Genomic DNA, 19,097 nt, shown 5'->3' on the forward strand with positions numbered 1-19,097 from the left:
CCCCCCTCCCCCCGCCTGCCGTGGCCCCTTGAAGATGCTCTGGGAACAAGGAGTCATCAGGAATCCCAGCGCTGCTCAGGATTCCCTGGGGAGGCCGCACTGAGTGTGACACACCTGCAGGGGCAGAGGAATTGGGCACCAGAGCAGGGACCCCGGCAGGGGGGCGGGGGGGGGGACGACGGGAGGGGGGGCTCTCCTGGAGGCCCATCCTCCTCCCCAGGCTGCCTGGGAGACCTTTTGGCGTGCCCTTAGGCATGGCCTTGCTCAGCAATGGCAGCTTTAGGCGAGGGACGGACACCTGCAGAGACGGTCCAGATGGTGGTTTTAAGAGACCCTGCTCTTTTGTCAGCCCAGGGGTAGGCACACGGCCTTTTATTTGATGGCTACCCTTTCAGCCGTCTGCGTGAGGCACAGTGATATAAAAGAACTGTGATATGCTTCCTTTGTGTCAGACTTCACAACTTTTTTTAAATGAAGAAAACAGGCCCCGACATGTGTCCTCTTGGAAAATGGACGCTGCGGCCTCATCCTCAAGCAGCTGGCTGGTCCGGGCAGGGCTGCTCAGGTGCACCGAGCAGTGGGTGGCCAGGGGTCCCAGCAGGAGCTACCGCTCGGCTCTGAAACTGGAGCTGTGCGGACTCTGGGTCCGGGAGAGCGCCCAGGCGGTCCGGGCAGAGCAGGTGCAGGCCTCTGGCCAGTGGACAGGGAGACTCATCGCCCTGTTGCTCCCTTCAGGCAGGCAATGGGGCCGGAGCCAAGCCTGCGGACGTCTTGGACGTCTTGACTCAGTATCGAGGCCTGTCCTGGAGGTGAGTGTGGGGGTGGCAGGCCCTGAAGACCCCTCCTGGCAGGGCCGGGAGGACCCCCGGGCATCGGAGAAAACCACCTCGTACTTTTCATGAGAAACTTCTGGGTTTGATTCGAGGAAGGTATTCATCAGCTTTCCCAAACCACTGCATTCCCCAAAGCGGGGCCTGGGACCAGGAGGAGTCTGGGGGAGACACTGCGTAAACGTTTGGGGTGGAAAAGCTTCTCTGGCTTCCATTTCTCCCTGTGGGAACGAATCCCAGAAGGAGGCAGTGGGTCTTTGGAACCAGAGTGTGTCTGGAACCCTGGCTGCCCAGCTCTGTGCAACTTTGGGCAAGTTGCTTAACCTCTCTGAGCTTGTCTCCTCATCTTTGACACGGGGATAATAATACTGCCTGAGCACTGTCACGAGGATTAGAGAGAACTGAAGCTCCCCAGCACAGTGCCTGGCACAAAGTAGGTATAAATGGCAGCTGGCATCCTTATTAAAGGGCCTTCGGTGTACAGATGAGGAAGCAAAGCTCAGAGAAGACAAGTAACCTGTCCAAGATCACACAGCCAGGTGGTATAAGAGCCAGAAGTAGAGTAGATGCTTGTTGGCACCTAGCATGGTGGCTTCCCCCATTGCTTCCCATTCAGCAGGCTTGTTCCTGCCCTGGCTGTTATCAAATCCGAGGAGCAGGGCCTGACCTCTGAGCCTTGAACGCAGGAGAGCACAGGTCTGGGAGTTCCTCAGCCTGGAATCCGGCCTCCCTGGCACCAGCTGGTGTTGAATCCCTGGCATTGTTGCTCGTGATGCTGCACAGAGTTAAACCCCACCCACTTTGAGAGCCTTTTAAATGTTCCCAGGCGTACTTGGCAGAGAAAGAAGGAATATGGAAAGCAGGGAATCCAATAAACTCTGGAATGTTGCATGTTTTCATGCCTAGAAACTTTTATTTCCCCAGAATTTTAGAAGTGCTCGGAAGCTGGGTTGCTCTCTAGATTCAGACACCCTTGGAAAACAGGTTTGCCCAAGCCCAAGGGGAAGAGAACGGCCAGGGCAACCCTTTTCACTGTGTTGTCAGTAATAATAGCAATGCCCCGCCAGTGGCTAGTGGGGCAGGACTGGAGCTGGGGAGAAGGGGGTCCACTTGGAACCCTGCCCCCATGTCAACATTCCAAGTTAAAATCGACAAAGTCAGCTATGACCATTTCTTGTTTAGATGTTCAGGTTTGTGGGGAGAGGGGAGAGGCATTGCTGTGTTCTGGTTTGTTTTTCAAGGTTTTTTATGGAAATCATACGTAAAAGACAGGCTCCAAGCCCCCAGGGTGTTTCTCAAAAGGTGAAAGGTCTGTCTTGGTAGCGTCCGGGGTGTTCTGGGGTGTTTTGGCGTCGCTGGCTTTTTCAGCCTTCATTTTCTTTTTTTATTCCCACAACAGCGTGGGCGGCGATGGGAACGTCAGCACCATCACCACCCTGGCCAGTGAGTACTCGCTCCCCCAGGGGTTTCGGGCGGGCGTGCAGTCACCCTGCGCGTGTCTTCAGCGCCCCCTGGTGGCGGCCGCGGGCTTAGCAGAGGACCGGGCGGCAGGAGGCAGCCGCATTCGGCAGGGGGCGCTGCTTCCCCGATGTGGTCGCCTTGCTTTGCTTCTTGAGAGTGATAAAAGCTGGCAGGTGATTTTTCTTTTCTTTTGAGAAATTGTACTATTTGTCCAAGGAAGAGAACACGAGAGAAAAAGAGATCTCGGGCCAAATCTTAGTGCAAGTCATTGTTAAGAAATGATTCAAGAAAGAAGGAAAGGAAACCCATCTCTGCTATGCCTGTCATTCTGAGCAGAGCACCTTTCGCTCAGGCATTGATCTGGGCTTGGGCTGCATTAGGCACCACTGCATGCAGACTGTCTTCCTGTGTGCCGCTTTAGGAAACGCGTATTGCAGCGGTAATAAAGACGTTACCTCGCTCAGGCTATGCGAACACAGTCACATTTGGAGCTTGAAGTTTTCTTTAAATTATTTCACCCACAACCTGCTTGCAATGATGTGTTAAAGCCTGACTGGGTTCTCTGAAAACCTTGTCTTATTCATTTTTTATTCCCCTTTGTGTGTGCACATCACTGTGCTTGTTCTTAAAGACACATGCAATAAATGTTAAAAATGAATTTTTCCCCTTAAAACTTATAGCGAATAATTATACCTGAGAGGAATTTCATTGGTCCCGTTCTCATTTAATCTTCTTGTTATATAGCCCTTTGTAATCTATCTGTAGAAGCTAGGAAGTTATTTGAGCTCTAGATCACTAAGAATCTGGTGATAGGGATTGCTTCATCTCCACATAGGCAGGGCTGACTGTGCTTCACATTTGTTATCTGTTTTTGCTATTTATAAATCCTGTTGAACTTAAGTAGGTACAGTTCTATGGCACAGGGACTCCCTGTCTTCTTATTTCTAGATCTATACACAAGAGCTATAAATCATCTCCCTATTGCTAGGAGATGGTTTGGGTTGCATGAGAACAGTGGTCCCTTATATTTTTTGGTAAAAGTTTCTTGAATAGTTTGCTGGGCTCTCTGATTACCATGCTATTATCATGGATAACATGATTGAAAATCAACAGGCTCAAGAGCTTTCACCAAAATGTCTTACAAAGGATTGAGACTATGTCACCCCTCAGGTGGACTCTCCTGACACACTTGACACACTTAGCCTATGCGAAGGCCATTCAGTGGGGGGAGGGGAATAGTCCTTTCAATATATGGTACTGGGACAATTGGACAGCTACATGCAAAGGATGACGTTAGACCCCTACCTCACACCATACACAAAAATCAACTCAAAATGAAATACAGACCTAAATGTAAACGCTAAAACTAACTCTTAGAAGAAGATAGAGGAGCAAATCTTCATGACTCTAGGTTAAACAAAACCTTTTTAGATATGGCACCAAAAGCACAAGTGACAAAAAAGAAAAGAAAAAATAAATATATTGGACAAAAATTAAACACGTTTGTGTTTCAAAGGGAAAAGACAGCCCAAAGAAAGTAAAAGACAACCCAAAAAGTGGGAGAAAATATTTGCAGTTATATATTTGATAAGAAACTGTATCTAGAAAATCTAAAGAACTCTTATAACTTGGCAATAAAAAGACAACCCAATTAAAAATGGGCAAAGGCAACACTATGGACATTTTTAATACCATTGAACTGTACACTTAAAAATGGTTAAGATGGTAAATTTTATGTTTATTTTACCACAATTTTTTAAAATGGGCAAAGGATTTTAATCCACATTTCTCAAAAAAAAAAAAGATATACAAGTGGCTAATAAGCATCTGAAAAGATATTCGATATCAGTGACTGTCAATGCAAATCAAACCACACCATTTCACATCCACCAGAATGGCTATAGTAAAAATACAGCAAATAATAATAAATATTTGTGAGGATGTGCAGAAACTGAAACCCTCATATACTGGAACATAAAATGGTACAACATCATTGGAAAAAGCTCTGTAAGTTTTTCAAAAGATTAAACAGATATCCAGCAATTCTACTCCTAAGTATACACCCAAGAAAATTCGAGGCAAAACTTGTACATAAATGTTTGTAGCTGCATTATTTGCAATAGCCAAAAAAGTGGAAATATCCAGGTGTTCTTCAGCTCATGAATGAACAAATAAAATGTGGCCTGTCTGTACAATGGGATATTATTTGGCCGTAGAAAGGAATGAAGTGTTGACACCTGCTATATCGTGGGTGAACATTGAAAACATTATACTAAATGAAAGAAGCCAGCCACAAAAGACCTATTGTATTGTATGATTCCTTTTATATGAAATGTCCAGAATAAGTACAATTGTATAGAGAGAAGATAGATTAATGGCTGCCGTGGGTTGGAGGGAATGGAGAGTGACTGGAGGGAGTGGAGGGTTTCACTTTGGGGTGATGGGTACAGGGTTTCACTTTGGGGTGATGGGTACAGGGTTTCATTTTGGGGTGATGAAAATGGTCTAAGGTTGATTGTGGTAATGGATGCACAACTGTATGAATATACTAAAGCAAATTGAACTGTATACTATAAATGGTGTGTGAATTATCTCCATAAAGTTATATGTTGGCGGGGGAGGAAAATGCATGAGAGAAGCACTACTCAGACTCACATTTATTCAACAATAATTCATTAAGTAGCTGGGTGTGCTGCCCAGGCTCTGCTTGGCCCTGAATACCCACTGGCGCTTATTAGAGGAATTTGAACGTTGCTTTGTGGTCTCCTGAGCATGTGTCTTCCTTGTATTTCCAGACATCCTCCGGGAATTCAACCCTTCCCTGAGGGGCTTTTCTGTTGGCACTGGGAAACAAGACAGCCCTGGGGCCTTCCTAAACCAGGCTGTGGCCGGAGCCCGAGCCGTGTGAGTAGGGGGGCCCGGGGGTGAACGCACAGGTCCTCTGGGGACCTAGTTGGGGGCTTGGCCAAGACTGGGATATATGACAGCTGGGGAGGTTGGTCCAGGGGGAGGGCCTGAGGGTCAAAGCCTGGACGAGATGGGCTTTCTTGGGGTGTCCCTTGCTGTGGGACACAGAAAGCTGCTAGCCTACCTCCAACTCCACCCCGGAAACGAGTCACAGTTGACTCTGATGCCAGGTATATGCTTTGAGCAAATTCCTTTCCTCCTCTGTGAATCTCATGTCCACATAAGACAGTGACCAGAGGAGGGTTCTCTCTAAGGTTCCGTTTTTCTTATTTTATTCATCTTTCATGCCCTCTTCCCTGTCCCTTCCTCAGACATGGTTTCAGACATGCTTTCCAGGCTCTGGGCTTTGCAGGCCTATGTCAGGGAGGCACCCTGGAAAGAAACCTTAGCCATCGGAGTAACCCAAACGGAGTGTGATTTCTTCCCCGCTTCCCCAGAGGCCTCGGGGCTCTTTCGTGCCAGGAATCCATTTGCCCGCGCACATCCTGGGTTGTAGGGAAGAGTTAGAGGTTTTATTCCCGTATCACAGAAACGGGAGCACAAAGAGGCCAAGCGGCCTGGACAGATGCATCGTCTGGATGACATGGCCTGGTGGCTTTGTGCCGTGCAGGGTCATCCGGGTTTGATAATCACCCCTTATACCCGTACAGCAGTGCACCAGTCACACGGTGCCTCTGTTTCTGTTATTCCGTGTGTTCCGTACAGTCACTGTGAGAGGGACGAAGCAGAGGGTCAGAAACCCATGTTTTCCTAATGATGATACTGAGGCTCAGAGAGGTCAGTGAATCACCCCAAACTCTGGCCCCACATCTGATAACTTCAAAAGCACAGATGAGGAAATCGGGCCTCAAAGAGGTTACCTGGCTTACCCAGAATTCCTACCCAGGCTGACTGGTACCTAGTCTATAGTGACTAAGACCAGGCCAGTTGGGCTAGTAGCTGAGAGGAGGAGGAAGACAGCTCATGTCTCCTGCTAGGCCCTGTGCCAGGGACTTTATTGGTGGTAATGGTGATGATGAGGTACAAATATTTCAGTGGATTCTGTATAATATGGACGCTCACCATGTGCTGTTCTGAGTTCTTTATCGGCACCATATTTAGTCTGCCCAGCAACTCTGTGAAGAAGGTATGCTTACCACCCCTTCTTAAAAGGAAGGAACTGAGGGTGGGCAAGGCAAGTACTAGCCAAGGTCTCAGAGCTGGCCAGTGGTGGGACCAGCACTCAAACACATGCTGCCTGGCACTCGTGAAGGCTCTTCCTCCACGGGGCGGCTCTGACCATCTCACTCACTGCTCCCAGTGACCCTCTAAGACTGGGGATTTGTCTCCATGTTTGCAGGTTTTTTGTTTTGTTTTTTTTTGTTTGTGTGGTGTTTTTTTAACTAGGAAAATAAGTCACATTCCTACAGTTCGCAAGAGGTAACTAAATGTCAAACCCAGATGTGTCTGACTCAGCTATGTCACCTTGAGGGCGAGGGCCCTTTGAGGCTGAGGTCACGGCAAGAGCCATGCATGACACGAAACGCTCACATGCAGCCTCCGTTCGCCCTGAGCGAGCTTGGCTGGGGAGGCAGAGTGTGTAATCCAATACGCCAATCAGGAGACAAGTCCACCAGCAGTCGCCGCCTCATCCGTGGAGTGTTCCGCTCATCCATAGACAGGACGCCCTACCCCACCCCCAGCATGGCCTTCAGTCCAACTTTCCTGCTGTTTCTTTTATTCCTGTCCTCTGCCAAGTCCCCTCCCAGCCCAGCTTCACAGTCCCAGCTTCTCACATGACTTCTTCCCGGGTCTGCCCGCAGGGATTTACCTGATCAGGCCAGGAGGCTGGTGGGCCTGATGAAGAATGACACGGTAAGTCTGGGGGAGGAGCCGCCTGGGGCCACTTGAGGTCAGACTCCCCAGAACAGGGGTTGGGCGGGAGAAATCCATGGAGACAGAGAGTCGGCTTAGGGGGAGGACCCGGCCACGTGGAAGTCCAGAAAGTCCACCTTTTGAAAAAAAACAACCAATGATTTAGCACCTACGACCTGTGACCTATGACCTCAGGACCCCAAAACCAAAGAACAGGAAATGTCAGTGTCCTCTAAACCCTGTGGTGTGTGAGGACCCATCCCTGACAGTGTTCAGCATTTGCATTTTCCTTGATTTGACTCTGGGGTAAGGCATTTACTGGTTTGTTTTCTATTCATTTCAGAAGATAAATTTCCAGGAAGATTGGAAGGTTATAACCCTGTTTATAGGAGGCAATGACCTCTGTGATTTCTGCAATGATCCGGTAGGTCCCAGGCCCTTAACTCAAGGCCTCCCCCCACCCCCCACCCCCGCTACCCCCAGGGACGGATTTCCATTCCAGGTGCCTGGAGCAGTGCCGTTGGGTTGGGATTTGGGGCTTGAGGTCTGGCATGGATCCAACCTGGGAATAACCCCCAGACCGAGAGGGCATTTACCTCCAGGATGAGATTTCAACAGGACGAGCAGCACTGCCAATGAGGTGAATCCTGATCAGGTTTTCTGTCGAGGGAGCCTGATCCTATCATTCTAGAAACCAAGATAACATTCCAATGCTCCCAAAAAACCTGGCATCTCTTCATAGATCATTGTAAGTCAGCTCCTTTCTCCAATGCTGAGCTGCCTCGCCATCTCCGCCTCTGTGCTGCCACTTGTATGGGAAAGTTGATTTCCTAATGCAGGCACTTGGGCAAAGTTGAGAGCCCAGTCATTCTGGGCTGATGGGAAACCCAGGGGCCAGGCGGCTACCCTGTGGGTTCGGTGCTTCTTCCTGGACTCCCAGATTCTCTGAGCTCGAAGAAACCCCACAAGCCATCCTGGCCAGTCTCCACCCACAACAAAAATGCCTTTTGCAGAATCCAGTTGTTGAACATTTCCAGTGATGGGCAGCTTTTTAACTTGTAAGGTAGCCCTAACTAGTATTCTGAGTCGGTGTAATTGCTTTACAGTGTTTCTTTGTGTTGAGCCCAAATCTACCTGGTGATGTCTGCCTATGCTGGGCAGGCCTCTTTTACACTCAATTCAGCTGACTTCATTTTAAGTAGGGTGTTTGTTTGTTTTTATTGTACAAATAATACACACAGAAAACATATCAAAGTACAGAGAAAATAATATTCTCTGTAACATATTTACAACATCTAGAAACGCCGTTGTTAACATTTTGATATGTGTCTAGCATTTTCTGTAAATATATGGAGAAAATGCTTTCTTGTTTTCTAAAACTGGTATCAACCTGAAAATATTGTTTGGTAACCTGCTTTTTTTCAACAGCAACACATTAGGAAGATATTCGCATATCAACGTTTAATTCTTAGTTGCCATATAGTAGCCCATAATATAGATTGGCCATAATTGGGTACTTAGCTTACAGTACTTCTAATTAGGCCTATTATAAATAACACCAGGATAAACAACCATCTTTATCTCCATCCACAACTATTTCCTGGTGTATATTCTGAGTAGTAAGCTCTCTAAGCAAAAAGATATGTATATTTCCCCCCATGTTTTATTATGAAAATTTCCAAACATGCTGAGAAGCTGAAAGACTGGTGCAGTAAGTGCCCGTACACCCACCACAGAGACTGTACAGTTGTTAATATTGTGCTACATTAACATATACCTATCCATCTATCTCATTTTGGGGTGACTCAGCACATTTTTGAAGCTTTGTGTACATATTGCCAAATGGCTCCCAGAATGTTTATACCAATTATGCCTATTTCTCCCCATTCCAACCGGCAATGCATGTTATTTAATAACTGCTAATCTGATCAATGAAAAAATTGTATCGTTTTCAAATTTTGTATTTATTTACTTTCTAGGTAGGAATACATTTTTATTTCCTTTGTTTGAATCTCTCCTTTAGATAAATTCTATATTATGCCTTTTGGCCATTTTCTGTTAAGGCATTTATCTTTATTGATTTACAAAAACCCCTTATATCAAGTATACTAACCCTTTTTCAAATACATTGCCTATTTGTTGTCTCCCATTTAGCTTTGTTTACAGTGTTTTCTGATAAACAGGACTTTTTTTTTTATTTCTAGTATCGTTTGCTGGGCACGTATTATATGCCAGGCACGGTACTAGGAGCTAAGCAGACAAGTGAAAACACAGGCTCTGTCCTCAAGAAACTCAATATCGTCAGGGGAGGGAGACACAGACAGTTCACCATAACACGATGAGGAAACCCCGTGTGTGGTTCTGGTGATACACTGAAGGCAGAACTGCCCTCGGAATTGGGAATTTGCCGTGGGGGTGGGAGGAGTGTCAGAGTTCACACAGAGTAGGAGACTTCCCAGCTGGCACTGAAGTCTAGGACATTTGTCAGGCAGAAAAGGGACCCGCTGAGCAAAATTTAGGAAGTGGTGAGTCTTGCGGGTGACCCTGCTCCCCAGACCCCTCCTTTCCTGGCATCAAAGTCACCGGGGTTGGGGTTTTCAAGCTATGGTGTAAGGGGCCCACAGCGGAGCCCTGGGGCTCGGGGGCCAGTGGGGAGGTGGAATCAAGGGCCCCCCACCACTTCCCTGCAACTTTGATCTGTTTGGTAGAGCAAGGCTTTTGGTTACACTTCATTCAGAAAGGATGCCACTGCTTTAAAAAGGTTTAAGAACCACATCGAAATCAAGAGAAATAACCATTAAAGTGTGTTTATGCTTGGGAGAGGGCTTCACGGACCCTCTTCCCCTCCATTGTCTCCTCGAGTGATTCGACTGGGCTGTGGGTTCCCCGGCACGTGAGGCCGGGTGGGGAACCTTTTCTCTGCCAAGAGCCATCTGGATATTTATAACATCATTGGCAGGCCATACAAAACTAGCAGCTTAAAAATTGGCCGGCTGTCTTTGGTCAAACATTTAATTAACTCACCCCTAATGCCTTGGCAGGGCCAGACCAAATGATGTCTCGGGCCTTAGATGGCCCTCGGACAGAACCTTCCCCACCCCTGCCTAAGCAGAAGAGGTCAGGGCAGAGGACCAGAGGATGTGCAAGCTGCAGGGGCTCTTGGAGGTCCTCTGCTCCAACACCCCAGTTTAGAGGGACCCGGAGGTGGGCTGGGCCTTAGCGAAGGCCCTGCGTCGAGTTGACAGGAAGTGGACCCAGAGCTTTCCATCGCTCCACGCAGGAGAAAGGGTGCTTCCCGCGTAAAAGAAAGGGGTCCCGGCCACGATCAGCCTGCGGGCTGTAGGGTTGGTCTGGAGGCTGAGGGCCCCAAGGCAAACCTGTGTTCCCGTGTTGCCCATTCTGGCTGAAATATAGGAAGGAGGGGACCCGAGAGAAGAAGCCGCCCTGGTCTGCGTAGAGATTGGGTGACGAATGGTCTTAGATGTTTCCTCTTCCTGCAGGCCCACTATTCCCCCCAGAACTTCACGGACAACATTGGGAAGGCTCTGGACATCCTCCATGCCGAGGTACTGGGGCCGGGTCACAGGGCCTCTGAGCAGCTCAACCACAGTTCCCCTCGGGCCTCAGACTAGCCGGGAGGCGGCTCTGACTTCTGGTTGGGGTGCCTTTTCCGGGTGCCTTTACCCGGAGACCAGCACGACCATGCTGTCAGTCCTGGTCCCAGCGGCCTGAACACATGGGTGTCGATGCGGAGGAGGAGGGAGAGGCGGAGATGAAGGAAGTGGATGGGGCCAGATGGAAGGCCATGGACCTGACAGCCAACAGGGGGACTGCCCGGCCTCCAGCATCTCAGGGACTGGTCTTGCCTTTGCTCAGGTCCCTCGGGCGTTTGTGAACCTGGTGAAGGTGCTGCAGATCGTCAACCTGAGGGAGCTGTACTATGAGAAGAAAGTCTACTGCCCCAGGCTGATCCTCAGGTGAGCTCCTACTCCTGTGCCTGAAAGGGCCATAGCACCCCGAGCAGAAAGTGACTCTGATGAGTTAGGAAAGCCGAGGGCAGTGTGAGGAGTGCCAGGCCCGCCCCAATTTCTAACCTGACAAGGTCTAATGGAGGAGACTTATGACCCCAGTTTAGAGCTCAGCTACTCTATTTCCTTGGAATATGCATTTGCAACCCAACATGCTTCTGCTGTCGTGGCAGCTCAGGATACCCTCCATTCGCCAGGGAGGGGAGAGTTGAGCGTGAGGCACGAAGGGGCCTGTGTGGGCCAGGCTCACTGGGCTCTGCAAGGGCCTACTTTTAAGTGTCTGCAGAGCTCCCCCCACCCCCCACACCCAGGGGCCCATCTCTAGGACAGAGGGAGCCTCTGTCTGGCATGGTGCTCCGGGCTGGGTGCTCACAAATGTAGGGTTGTTGTCACTCAATGGAAGAGCAGGTGCTCCAATCAGAACCAAGAGGGTCCAGAGGACAGAGTCTTCCCTGGAGAACAGACACCCTGGTCCTAGGAAGCCAAACAGAGGGGGTGCCCTCTATGGTATCACACGTCTGCGTGACCCTCAGGAACAAGATGTCCTTCTAACCCAAGCACAAACATTCCATCAGCAGTGCTTCCCACAAGGCCTCCTCCGGACCATCAGCTGAGGTCATGGTGGCTCTGCCCATCCCCCCACTGCCTCCAGCTCTGTACCCCCCTTCTCCCCCAAGCATATCACATGGTAATTATTCATGTGCCTCTCCCCCACAGCCCTGAACTCTGTGTCTGAGTCACTGCTAGCACAGCACAGGGGCTCAGCGGCTGCTGGCTGAATGGCTGAATGAATAATTCACAAGGGCCAGGTTTGCTCGTTGAAATGCAAGGGGACTTGGCTGGTCCCCTGAAGATCCGTGCCAAACCTCACCTGGGGGCCCAGACTGCGTAGGTCCCCCCAGGAGGCCTGAGGGTGCTGAGAGCAGGAGGGTGGCTGCTGGATGACACACGCCTATTAACACAGCTGGTGTCAGTCGTGCTATTTTCAGCTGCTGACGCATCCGCTGGCTCCCGCTTTCTCCGGTCCCTGGGCCACGTGGGGTTCCGTGTTTTCATTCCATTTCAGAGCAGCTCACCCAAGAGTCTCTCGCTGCCAATCACTGCAAGGTTTTCAGTCAAAGCTGAAGGTTCAGAGGAGGCATTTGCCACGTTTGTTTTCAAATCTGACGGCCAAGTCACCGACTGTGGGTTAGACAGGCTCAAGGTCACCTTGTCCTGCCACCTCTCCAGTGCGCTGCCTTCTCTGCTGTTCTGTCTCCGCGGTGGGGCTGAGTCTAGACTGAGCTATCCACACTATTATCACCTTATCCCCCTGGACGAAAAGCCCAGATCAGGGCTACAGACTGGACAGAAGCAGTTTAACCAGGAATTAAGGTGCTGGAGTTCAAGTCCTAGCTCCTACCCTTTACATCCATGTGACCTTGAGAAAATCACCACACTGAGCCTCAGTTTTTTCAACTGTAAAATGGGGATAATGGTAATACAGCTTCTAGAAAAGCTCAAGAGAACCGCACAGGTTAATACCCAGAAGACTCTCAGCACCGTAGCTATTCAATATGCATTAGCCATTATTAGGATCGTTATCACTATTACTATTTAAAAGGAGGTGTGCCTTACCTGCACTGCACTGTCCTCAGGCAGTCATGAGGCAACTCAGCTCCGTAAAAATCACTCCTGCAGATGTCAGAAGTGACTATTTCATCTTCATGAGCAAATCCAGGTCTGGGAGATTTTCTGTTTCATCTGGTGCCGTGGACAGGTCAGCCAGCCAGGGCCCCGTGAGCGTTAGCACAGACCCCTGATACCTCCAAGTCAAACAGATTCCGAATCTCAGGCCGCCATTTCTGCATCGCGCACTCAGACGGTGACTTGGTGGGGTGGGGCACCCCTTCTGTTTGCTCCGCAGGAATTTGTGTCCCTGTGTCCTGAAGTATGAGGATAACTCAACAGAGCTTGCCTCCCTCGTCGAATTGAATAAGAAGTATCAGGTGAGGCGGGAAAGGGCTCTGAGCTGCACGGAGCTGCTGTGGGTATGGTTGCTCAGGTTGGAGGGAGAATGTGCCAAAGTTATTGGGACCCCCACTGGGTGTGAGGTTACCTCTGACCAGTTTGCATATTTAAAGACACCCTGCAAGGCGGCGGGGACCGTGGTTCCATTTATCTTATCAGCCATAGAGCCAGGCCGCCGAGCACACACCACCAAGTCTCAGTTCCTTCCGGTTGTCCATGGGGAATGGGTAGGAGCCTCTGACTCCCGGTGGGAAACTCTTTCCACCCAACGGAGTCTGGAAGATTCCGTGAGAGAACATGCATTCCCTGTGTCCCCCCCTCCCCCCTCCCAGGGGAACGGGTGTTATTGGGGAGCACGAGGAGAAAGAGAGTCAGCAGGTGGTCTCCAGACATCCTGTGGGTCGTTCATTTTAGGCCTTTCCCCATCAAAGCTTTGACCAGAGCAGCTGACTCCCTTGACTCTATTTTGTCTTCCCCCAATTTAAGTGTCCAGTCACTCCCAGCCCGTGGAGAGTGGCCTGCAAACAGCATCCAGAGTGGGCTCGTCCTTCAAGTCCAAGGACTCCTTAGAGTAGAACCACTGCTCTGCAGACCCTTTCGGGAGAGCCACACCTGCCAGGGGTGTCAGGGCTCAGGAGAATGAATCCCTATCTGTCAGGCTCCGACGCCATTGCCCAGCCCTCTGGGTGTCTGCCCACTGTACCTCCTCCTCTGTGAGCAGGCGCTGTGTCTCCAAGGCCCGCAGCAGGAGAGGGAAGGCAGCGGAGATTATGGCCAGGAGGGCTAACCTGGTCCAGATGGGGTTCTTGGGTTCAAGCAACAAAAGCTTGTGTCATTCTGGTTAATTTAATCAGATTTATTATTTTATCCGAATATCGGAAAGATCTAGAAAAGTAAGGTCAGAGGCCAAGCCACCAGAATTGTGGAATTTTAGGGACCAAACCATAAGAATCAAAATAGGCCAAAGAACTAGTCCCGGGAGACACCATGGACACCACTGGATGCAGGTGCTACCCTCTGCAGAATGGAGCTTGTGTGCCTCCATCTTTCTGCCACTAGTTTCCAACCCCACGCCTGAGGCGGGAGCATCCATTGGGGACCCCCGGCACATGCCCTTGGCCTGGTTGTGAGGGGCATTGAGAAGCCAGTATTTGCCTTTCTTACCTCCTACAGTGAGCGGCAGGCTGCTGTCTAACAGAGGAGTTTCTCAAACATAGAAAGTGGGTTCAGCCCCACCGACGTGGCTCAGTGGTTGAGCGTCACCCTATGAACCCAGAGGTCATGGTTCAATTCTTGGTCAGGGCACACACCCAGGTTGCAGGCTCCATCCCCAGTAGGGAGCATGCGGGAAATGGCTATCAATGATTCTCTCTCATCATTGTTGTTTCTATCTCTCTCTCCCTCTCCCTTTCTCCCTGAAATCAATAAAAATATATTTTTTTAAAAAGTGGGTTCAGATGCTGGGTAGACAAAAAGAAGAACAATTCACCAAAATTACCTGCACCGACCTTTCTAGATTGGCCAGCTGTTCCAGGCCTGATCTTGCTACCACTGAGACTCTAACTTAGTGTCCTGGAGGAACTCACAGCTCAGCCACCTGACGCCCCCAGGCCCTCTCTCAGGACCCTTTCCCTCCCTACTTCCAGCAAAAGCAATGGGTTCCCGTCACTCTCCCTGAAGACGATCATTGCTATTAGTGCCAGCAGGCGCCAGGCACTCTAGACACGGTTTCTTTCCTTTCTCGAGATGCATGGTGCCACTGTGAGCCATCGTGGTTGATCCGTGGAGTAGCCAGTAGCATTGGAAAGGACTTCAGTGATGGTCCAGGTCTTGCCAAACATCCTCCACTTACAGATGAGGAAATAGAGGTCTAGAGAAGGAAAGCATCTTGCTGAAACCCACCAGCTAGCTAGTGGCATCGCACCCTCTGCCTTACTCGAGGCTCTGCTTGTAACCAGGAGATTCCCCTGGGAGGTCAAACTTGAGGCACTCCCAGTACAGGGCTCTCTTTCCGGCTGTCCCTGGGCAAAGAAAGTGCATAGTGTCTTCTGAAGTGACCACACGAATGTTCTCGGGTTTGCAAACCTGACCTCCCTCTGTAGCCAGGGTTTCGGCCCTGAATGGTGAGCACCTGGCAAGCAGTGAGACGGCAGTCTGGCAGGAGCGGGAGCCAGAACTGGGTTAATTGGTCCTCCTGGAACTGAGCCCAAGTGGAAGCTGTGAGAGGAACAGCTTCATTACCTTCCTGGACAGACCTGAGCGGCTCACAGGGGTGTGCAGGCACGGGAGCCCTCATGCTCACACACACCACGCACACGCTATATAAATAGGCGTTAAATGGCCTTGTGGACTCACGTTGGATTTTCTGAACAAATGTAGGACAGAAATAAAGTAGATGTAAGGATTATCCCAACAAGTCATTTAATCAAATATGTACCCCTCCCCGGATTTTAAAATACATATTTTTTTATTGATTCCAGAGAGGAAGGGAAAGGGAGAGAGAGATAGAAACATCAATGATGAGAGAGAATCATTGACCAGCTGCCTCCTGCACACCCCACACTGGGGATCGAGCCCACAACCCGGGCATGTGCCCTGACCAGGAGTTGAACCGTGACCTCCTGTCTCATAGGTTGGCACTCAACCACCGAGCCACACCAGCCGGGCCCTCTCCCCAAATTTTAATCAAGAGCTTTACAAGAGGATCAAGCTGATGGACTTAGATTTTTCCCTACATTCCAAGGTCAAATGTGTGCAATGGCAGCAGAGGCTGAGGACAGGGGTTGAGATAAAGGCTGGTCTAAAAAATACCAGCTGACTCCTGATCAGTTGAGCTTTGGCTGCAGATCGATTTTACTCGAAGTTCAGACACCGCTTCGTTCTGTGGCAGAGAAGATGCGGCACAAAGACGGAGCAGGTGCAGCGAGCCCTGACCCCGTCCCGTTTGCCTCCCGCAGGAGCGGACACACCAGCTGGTCGAGGGTGGGCGATACGACACGAGGGAAGATTTCACGGTGGTCGTGCAGCCGTTCTTCGAAAAAGTGGACCTGCCCAAGACCCCGGTAAAGAAAGCACGCACCGTGGAGAAATGGGGGGCACAGGTAGCGCCCAGCTGTGTCTGAGCATTATCTGTGCTGCCCAGCGTCCCCTAACACAGCCCCTCTTCTCTGCCCTGTGCCCAGGAGGGGCTGCCGGACAGCTCTTTCTTCGCTCCGGACTGTTTCCACTTCAGCAAGAAGTCTCATGCGCACTCAGGCAGTGCTCTCTGGAACAACATGGTAAGATGCCCGAGGTCGGGAAAAGTGTCCTTCCTCTGCTAAGAAAAAGACTCCAGAAACCTTTCTCGGGACCTCAGAGGCCCGTCCCTCAGGCCTTGTGAGTCCCGGCACAGCAACGATCGTAGATCCATGTCTTTGTCCCTCGCTCCCTTCTCCAGCCCTGACCCACGGCCTGACTTTTCCATTCTTACCACCTTTTTTCTCACTCCCCGCCTTCCTGCTTCTTGGTTTAGCTGGAACCTGTTGGCCAGAAGGCAAGATGGCATGATTTTGAAAGCAAGATCAATATCACATGTCCGAACAAGGTACAGTAAAAGCACATTCTTGCGACGGCTCCGTCTGAAGCATCTTTTCCAGCCTTTTAACGTCGCATGAAGGTTTCTCAGTTCATTGAACACCACAGCTCTGTTCGCCTACTCACACATCCCAGGCTCCGGGTGACCACCCACAGTGCCCTGTCTGGTTGGACTGTGATGGATGACAGCCCTGTGGCCAGGAGGCCCTAGAGCAGTGATGGCGAACCTTTTGAGCTCGGTGTGTCAGCATTTTGAAAAACCCTAACTTAACTCTGGTGCCTTGTCACATATAGAAATTTTTTGATATTTGCAACCAGAGTAAAACAAAGATTTATATTTTTGATATTTATTTTATATATTTAAATGCCATTTAACAAAGAAAAATCAACCAAAAAAATGAGTTCAAAATGAGTGTCATAGGTTCGCCATCACTGCCTTAGAGGGCTCCTCCATCTCTTCCTGGCACAGCGAGCCCTGGCACAGCCCTGGGCTACGAGCTGCTCTTTCCAGGCAGAAAGAGGAACACACATCACCACCCAGCTCTCATTGGGAAGGCAAGGGGGTGGGGAGAAGGTCAAGGGCAGGATGGGACAGAAGGACACTTCATCGCCATGTGGCCACTGTCTCCACGGCACGATGGGAAGAGCGAGGAACTGAGACCAGAATAACATCTGCTGGGATGGGGGTGGGCTGGTCATTTGGAAGCTGGAGCTGGGAAGACAGACATTAGCCAGGAAGGCAACGCGGATCAAGCCCCCATGCTCACTCACATATTGTTGGGAGATTCTTAGGCCTCTGCAGCTGCTCCCTCGCCTCTGTGAGCTCCTCTGTGTTCCCAGTGGGTCCCACTGAGCTGGGCTTGCGTGAGGCAGGACCTCAGAGAGCCTGGCTGGTCTTGCCTGGGCAGGAAGGAGCCCAGGCTGCTGCAGGGTAGGAGTGGCAGGGGGTGGCAAGGGGGCCTAGGGCGTAGAGACAGGGCTTGTATTCGAAGAGAGTGGTGCTCTGTTGGGAGGGGCAGGGTTGAGAAAGAGGTGACACAGCCGCCCAGCCAGCTGGGTGGGAGGTGAAGAGCAGACCTGGTCTTCCCAGGAGCAGGGTTTATTCTAATTGTTCCTGTGAGTTCAAGTTGGGTCAGGGCTGCAGAGAGGGCCCCAGTGCATCCTGGGAAGGAGCTCCAGGGTCAGCCTGGCAGGGAGGGGCTCACCGTATGGAGCGGGGAGGCCATAGGTGTTTAAGTGTCTGTGCTCAGGTCAGCACCTCTTAGAGTGGGCGAGCAGGAAGCAAGCCGGATTCACCGTGGTTGCTCACCCCCCTCTTCTCACAGGACTCGCCGTTTCTGAGCACCTACAAGAACAGCGTGCAGGTATCTGCCTGTTGCTTTCTTTCATCTCACCAGCCAATGCATGGGGCGGCCCCTGAGCTGGGACTGGCCCAACAGGGTGGGTGAGAACAAGGGGTTCACACTCTTTTATAAAGTCCGTCCACCTACACCTCAGGCGGGGTGCAGGGCGGGGTAAGCTCCATCAATAGCAGCCCAGAATGGGCCCAGCCTGTCAAATCGCAGCGTCAGCAAAAACATAGGTGAAGACCCCATCCTCCCCATAAAGCTGCTTTAGAAGCGGGATGGGGGTGGGGGGGTCATTTTGCTGATGCCCCCATTCTTGCATTAGTTGGTAGAGGGGTCTGCACTAGGTTAGCAGATCCCGGGAGTGGCTGATGTTCAGAATCACCTCGGGAGCCTTCTTCAATGCCCTTCTAGGCTCCTCCTTCTAGGCAGAGGGGGCAGGAGTCTGTGTTTGTTAAAGCTCTCTGCTCAGGTCCTTCCACCCCTGAGATTCACTCTATGCCCTTAGGGTCATGGGAGCCAGCTGCTGTGCGGGGACACAACCCCTTCGGCCTCACCGCCCACCTCAGGTGAGCCCTCGGCGATACACCGGGACCCAGGGCTCTCCACAGATCGCAGGAGCCAATGAATGTTCTGACAGCATTTTCCATCATAATTCAGTGCCTGCTTCCTGTCTGGGCGGTCGCCTGGGACAAGTCCCTGATTTGTCTCCCTCTGCCCTGTGACATGTCTCACCTGGCAGGCCCCAGGTGCCAGGCCAGGAGCTGTTCGCTGCCCTTCCACGTCAGCCCCTTAACGGGAACACAGGGAGGAGCCCTGTGACCTCCCATCCAGTGGCCTAGCCCGGTGGTCTGACCTCACTGAGGCCCAGAGGAGGGGTGTGGGGTGCCGCGGGAGTCCCAGGAGCGACCCAGCTCTATGAGTTGTCCTGGGGCTCCAGGCTCTGCGATCCCTGTCGCCTGCAGGGCTGCAAAGCTCCCTGGAGGCTTTAGAAGGCACTGGGGGCACAGGAAGGCCTGATCTGATTA

The 19,097-nt window shown here is 50.9% G+C and overlaps 1 protein-coding gene across 1 annotated transcript in view; it reads left to right on the plus strand.

The window, feature by feature from the left end:
- The window catches only part of PLB1 (phospholipase B1), a 112,792-nt gene that overhangs the window by 49,020 nt on the left and 44,675 nt on the right, over window positions 1-19,097 (plus strand). The window contains exons 19-31 of the mRNA XM_023747426.1: window positions 736-809; window positions 2,230-2,273; window positions 5,087-5,195; window positions 7,061-7,112; window positions 7,456-7,536; window positions 10,613-10,678; window positions 10,989-11,089; window positions 13,047-13,128; window positions 16,108-16,212; window positions 16,333-16,428; window positions 16,662-16,733; window positions 18,049-18,087; window positions 18,578-18,638. Of these exons, the coding sequence (XP_023603194.1) occupies window positions 736-809; window positions 2,230-2,273; window positions 5,087-5,195; window positions 7,061-7,112; window positions 7,456-7,536; window positions 10,613-10,678; window positions 10,989-11,089; window positions 13,047-13,128; window positions 16,108-16,212; window positions 16,333-16,428; window positions 16,662-16,733; window positions 18,049-18,087; window positions 18,578-18,638 (982 nt within the window). The remainder of the gene's footprint in view (window positions 1-735; window positions 810-2,229; window positions 2,274-5,086; window positions 5,196-7,060; window positions 7,113-7,455; window positions 7,537-10,612; window positions 10,679-10,988; window positions 11,090-13,046; window positions 13,129-16,107; window positions 16,213-16,332; window positions 16,429-16,661; window positions 16,734-18,048; window positions 18,088-18,577; window positions 18,639-19,097) is intronic.

The sequence above is a fragment of the Myotis lucifugus genome, unplaced genomic scaffold (assembly GCF_000147115.1).
Source record: "Myotis lucifugus unplaced genomic scaffold, Myoluc2.0 scaffold_873, whole genome shotgun sequence".
Classification (NCBI taxonomy): Eukaryota; Metazoa; Chordata; class Mammalia; order Chiroptera; family Vespertilionidae; genus Myotis; species Myotis lucifugus.